The sequence below is a fragment of the Fukomys damarensis genome, unplaced genomic scaffold (genome assembly GCF_012274545.1).
Source record: "Fukomys damarensis isolate Sample0158 unplaced genomic scaffold, DMR_v1.0_HiC HiC_scaffold_5, whole genome shotgun sequence".
Lineage (NCBI taxonomy): Eukaryota > Metazoa > Chordata > Mammalia > Rodentia > Bathyergidae > Fukomys > Fukomys damarensis.
This window is the reverse complement of record NW_022900917.1, coordinates 37,765,972-37,771,971: the sequence shown is the minus strand read 5'-3', so window position 1 is coordinate 37,771,971 and position 6,000 is coordinate 37,765,972. Positions and strand designations below refer to the sequence as shown.

The 6,000-nt window shown below is 35.4% G+C and overlaps 1 protein-coding gene across 9 annotated transcripts in view; it reads right to left on the bottom strand.

The window, feature by feature from the left end:
* Window positions 1-6,000, bottom strand: part of LOC104861106 (ubiquitin-conjugating enzyme E2 W) — a 377,455-nt gene that overhangs the window by 304,714 nt on the left and 66,741 nt on the right. The window contains exon 6 of one of the 9 annotated variants that reach the window (XM_033760541.1): window positions 2,622-2,726. The exons of 7 other annotated variants lie outside the window; for them this stretch is intronic. In XM_033760541.1, coding sequence (XP_033616432.1) covers window positions 2,713-2,726 — 14 coding nt within the window. In that variant the 3' untranslated portion in view covers window positions 2,622-2,712. Of the gene's footprint in view, window positions 1-2,621; window positions 2,727-3,232; window positions 3,996-6,000 lie in introns of those variants that run through there. One more of the 9 variants, XM_033760520.1, reaches the window with a different exon arrangement.

The following is a 6,000-nucleotide window of genomic DNA, read 5'->3' as shown; positions in this document are numbered from 1 at the left end:
AGAGAGGGAGGGAGGGGGAGAGAAGAAGAGGGAAAGGGAGGGGAGGGAGAAGGGGGAGGGAGGGGGAGAAAGAGAGAGCGCGCGTGAGTGCATATCTTCTGCATTTGAAAACATAATGCAAGGAAGAGGGAAGTAACATACTCCTATGTACATTTCTTGGTATTCTGGTTGTCTTTCAACAACACATTACAGAGAAATATTTTTTCTTATTATGAAGTCATAACTTGCCCTCTGCAGAGCAATGAAACATCTTATTTTTTTAATAATGTACTTTACATATAAATAATTAAGTTTAAGTGCAAAAGAGTTTTCAGTGACTCATAAATTTAAGGGCATAATGTTAATCTAATTATGAATTTTGAATGGTTGGTGCTTTTCTCTTTCAACCATAAATGATTTTCTTCTCTTTAAACCATAAAATGTACCAAAATTGTTTTTTTCCTCCACTTTTATTTTATGCTATCTGTATTTAGAGAGGTATGTTAAAAAAAAAAAACACTATTATAAAAAAATTCAACTGAGGCTTTATATGATCTATTAATCCATAGTACAGCAGTGTTACTCTTTGACCTGGCTTATCAATTCCTTTGGTGAAAAAAAAGTCACAGGTCATTTCATTTAGTAAGAGGAACAGCGATATGGACATTTCCTCCTGGCCCCATCCCAGAAAAGATCAAGTTAATCAGTAGTTTTGAGCAGTTATGTAAAAATACGAAAATACATATAATTTACAGCTGCAATTTTCATATTAAAGGCAGATAAAAACTAAAAATATTTCAGAGATTTTTCTATCAAGGTTAAACAGGTTAAACTGACAGAGAAAACTGTGAAAACAGGTATATCTAGTTAACATAGAACAAAAATGTTTATAATTTTTAAAAAGCATTAGTTGCTAACTAGCAGTATGCAGAGTGTCCACAATTTGGTGGCTGGCCATGGTTTTAATTTTCTTCTTCAAGTTATTTCTACAGCAGACATATTTTTGAAGTCTACCCACCCCTGAGTTCAGCAATTATACTTTTAGAGTGTAAAATTGTATGCCCTTAATTGACAACATGTAAAAAGCTACAAAATGCCATCTATACAGAGATTAAAAACAATTTTAAAATATTCTTTACCAATTATTGATTGTGTTGTTTTACTGGGGTACATACTTCAGACCTTTGAGCAAACTGGGCTTTTTAAACCCAATTCAATTAATATATTCACTGCTGGATATTTCAAAAAGAGTGCAACAGTAAGGCATTAGTAAAAATAACATTAGTAGAAACAGATTTTGCATATGTGAAAAGGTAATTTATAAAATACATTAATCGCTTTTTAAAAAGAGAACCTAGCTGTAGTATCACTAACTTTCATGGTACTGAGAATGGTATCTTTGAACATTTTTTTTAAGAGAAAATTTTTATCTAGATGTAAGCAAAGTATTAACAACAAGAAAACAAAAACAAAACAAATTCCTGTATGAAAAACTGTATGGCTATGTGAGACAAATAAGCAAACATACCATTTTATAGTGTATTTTGCCTAAATTTTAAAATAAAAATGTCCACACTCTTTTGTTAAAACATTAATCCTCTGTCAAAAATGTATTTCTTATTTTAGGGTACAGGATTGAAGGACAAGATGATACTTACAAGTAAAGAAAACTTACAAGAAAAAAATTTGACAAAAGTTTTTCAATTAAAGTACTATAACATTCAAACTTGACTTAAAACATAACAAAAGAAACAAAATTGCAAACAAAAATATTTATGGATCTTTCAAACATAAATAAATGAAATAGTGTTTAGGCAGTAGGGCTCATGCTGATGGCTAGCAGGAAGTAACAAGAGTGTAATCTACTTGGAAAAAAATCTTTAATGTACAAATAACAAGCCCAAATGATGGACTGCAGCAACTTAATCATCACTGCCGTTTTTTCTTGCTTCCAAAGAAAAGCCTTGATTTTAAACCATTCATACCTTATTTTACTCATACCTTTACTTCAGAGATTGAGGAACTATATACAACAAATGAATTTATTTTCACCATAGGGATAACATACTGTACCTCTCTGCTAATGTCACATGAAAACCTTCCATGTCAAAACAATTTGACAGCAGATATAAACGAATAAATACGCAATGATCTTCTATTACAGTCCTTTAAAGACGCATGTTAATTCATGCTGCTAACCTTAGGATCACAGTGCATAGAATCCAAATATAAGCAATTGGGGTGACTTTCAAAGTAATACTGGATCCCTCACTTTAATTATAATCCCACTATAACCAGTAAATTCACCTCTTAGGCCCTATCATGCATTAATCATTGAGTGGCAGGAATTAATTAAAACTTTTCCTGTTACAATGCCCATTGCCGGCAATGGACGAACCAAAACCACCAAGGAAATCATTGTTATTGCACAATACATGAGGACCTGGAACTTTTCCATAAACTTAAAAAAAAATTAAAAATGGAATTATATTTGACATTTCCTGACACCTGCATTAATACTGTATGACTAATAAAAAGCATGTCAGTTGCGTGGACTGAACCAGCGATCAACATGCGCCCAGAATGCACACAAGTAAAAATGCAGTAAAAGGAAGTAGTCTTCATTGCCTATAGGTCACTTCCAGTCAAAGGTTAAAGTTCAAAGACTGAATGATCAAAGTGCTCATTTTCTCAGTAGGACTATCTTCTGCTAGGAGGATGATAACAGTGGCATCAACAAGTATCATCTTTAAGAAAAGGAGAAAAAAGATAATTAAAAAGTCAAGCATGCATAAGTAAAATCTACAAGTTAGTCTAATGTAGAAATAATTTCAAGTAGCAAGAAGAACTTGTCTGACTTGTCTCCCCCAATCCTTGCATATAAAAAGTCCAATTTGTGTTCAATTATATAGTCAAAAACATTAAGTTTTATTCTTTCAAGGAAATAGTTCACACAAACCTTAAAATAATGTATTATTAGTATATTAGTTATATTTAAAATAATAAATAGATATGATATGTTAGCATACACTCAAGATGCATGAATTCTAAGAGAATTCTTTTATGGGCAATAACTTAAAATTGTAATGAGTCAAAAAGTAAACTCCTGATCTATACTTCCATGCTATTCATGACAAAATCAATAAATCAATCAATAGTTATTAATTTTTCTTTAGAAAGTTATCATCTATTTTAGATATATATGCAGAGGTCATTTTAAAATCTCACAAAATTATTTCATAATACTGTCCTGGTAGCCTTGGCACATTATATTTACATAACACAATTTTGGGGGCTTGTGACCTACATTATAAAATTTATTTTATAAAACATATCTGAACGATTTATTTTGAGGACTAGTTATTTTTCAGAGAGAAGCTTCAGTAAGTTCCAAGACTAATAGCAATTATCCAAGATTATAAGAACTCTCAAGAAAACAATCCAGAAAACATTGGCCAAAATACTTTATTTCAGTCCTGGAGTTTGAACCCAAGGCCTACGCACTGAGCTACATTCGTTGCCCTTTTTGTTTTTGTCTCACCAAGTGACTAAGTTGCCTATGCTAGGGTTGCAATTCTCCTGCCTCAATATCCCAGAGTGCTGGGATTACATGCATGAGCTACCAGGCCTGCCTTGCTCTACAAGCTACTCTGTCAGGATTGACATACTGCTAATACAATTCTCACACATAATGAAATAAGACCAAAAACCTAGTAAGTCTGACTGCTATGCTAGGAAAACTCACAGTGTACTCCATGATCTATAATTAAAGGGCAGTGTAAAGGGTGCAAACAGATTACATTCTGAAATTAAATCACGGACTGGGGATACAAGTGGTAGAACATTTGCCTACCGTGTGCAAGGCCCTAGGTTCACTCCTAGAACCTCAGGGAAAAAAGTCATCTCTCATGCTGAAGGTCTGGCTCAATAGTAGATCATATGCTTAGCATACATGAAGCCTGGATTCAACTTCCACCACAGGCCAGGGATTTGGCTCAGTGGTTCCGCCCACCTGCCTTGCAAGCACAAGGGCCCGAGTTCAATTCCAGGTACCAAAAAGAAAACCAAAAAACTTCCAACATCAAAATTAAAGAAAAATCTAATTCATCAGAATCCTTTACATATGCTAAGAAGAAAACAAATGAATAGTTTATATCCTCTAAATTTTATGTGAAAGTATGTTTCTTAAATTATTGTGGCATCTAGAATAAAGAAGATCTTTTCGAGCTGGGGGAGGTGGAGCATGTCTGTAATCCCAGCTATGTGGGAGGATGAGGCAGAAAGATCTCAAATTTGAGGCCAGCATGGGCAAGGAATGAAGGAAGAAGGGAAGAAGGGAGTAACAAGGAAGAAAGAGGAAGGGATGGATAAAGAACAAATTTAAGAATGTGAAATTTCTTAAAGCATCATCTCTTTAATAGAATACTCAGGTCTCTAAACCAATACTACAACTAATCACACATAAATCTTTAATCTAAAAAGATGGCACTGAATTTTTTTTTTTTTTTTGGTACTGGGGATCAAACTCGGGTCCCTGCGCTTGCGAGGCAGGCAGCAGAACCACTGAGCCAAATCCCCGGTCCAGTACTGAATTCTAATACGTCAATGTGTTGACATAAACTCTAGACTGATACCAAAAAACAATGTATATAGTAAGAAAAGTGACAAAATTCACTGTGAACATGTTATCTAAGTAACCATGAATAAATGTGTATCTACAATGACATGCTGTCTTTGTAGGTGGTACCATAAATGTATATTTATTAAAACTGTTCATTTGGAAAGTTTTCAGGAGTACAGGCTTCTGTAGAATGTGCTATCAAAATGATTAGGAAATCTCCATGCAACTATTCTTTATAGCCCAAATCTCCATCTTGGGTCAGATGTGAAAAGAGATTTAGGACTGCTATGAATATGCTGTATGAACTGACACTGCTTTGAATGCTGTAGTTTGGGGGGAGACAAACTTATTATATTAATTCTATAAATGGTGTTCAGTGGACTTCTCATTACAAATCCATGGTGGATAAATGTAATCAACAGTCTACAAATAAACTCCATATTTAGGTATGGAGATAAACAAAAGTCAAAGCCATGGCCATTGTTATGGCTTGTGTCCCCTCAAAGCTTCACGTAGTCATAGGTGAAGCTTTTCAAGAGGCAGATGGATCTAAAGTGTGTGATGCTGGGGTTAAGGATGTGATACTAGAATAGAGTCACTGGTGAGATGCTAGGATTATGGGTGCCCCATCTTTAAGGGCAGGCAGCCTGGACAAAATGTAAGGGACAGAAAGAGGGCTGCTGCCACCACTTGTTTCTTGCTGCTGCTGCTGTCTTCTGCCTACTCTGCCTTGGAGCCAGGTACAAACGGTCTCAGCATCAAGAAAAGTAATCAAGCAAGAGTAGAGTCATTTTTGTGATTACCTGACCATGTAGTTCAGGAGCTGCTGCAACTGGTTTGTTGGAAGAGTTTGGGTAGGTTTGAAGATGCTGGCCCTACACAAACTATTCCAACAAACTAGTTGCAAAGGCTCCTGAACTTGGCCCTAAAATGCCTTAAACTGTGCTTAGGAGATTCTGGTTAGAGTTCAGAAGACCAGAATGTTGACAGAAATGCCAGTAGTGATCAGGCTCAAGAGGTTTCTGTTGGGAAGAGGACTGCACTGGCTGGTGGATTCCAGACAATGTGTGTTATAACTTGGCAGAAAGTTTGTCTGCATTTTGCAGAGACTTTGCCTGAGATTGAGATTAAGAGTTGTGAACTAACTAACCTTGCAGAAGAAATTTCAAGGAAGTCTAATGTTGAGGCAGTGGCATGGCTACTACTGGGGGCTTTTAGGCAGATCTATATTGAGAATGAAGAGCAAAGAGCCCAGCAGAATGATTTAAAACATTGTGAGTTTGGCCAGAAAGGAATCTAGTAAAGCTGTGGACTGAAAAAACAGAGCAGAGGAGAACTTGGTTGCTAAAAAGGAACAGGACAATGGAAAAGATGGCCCAAGAACATCAAAAGAGCCAGCA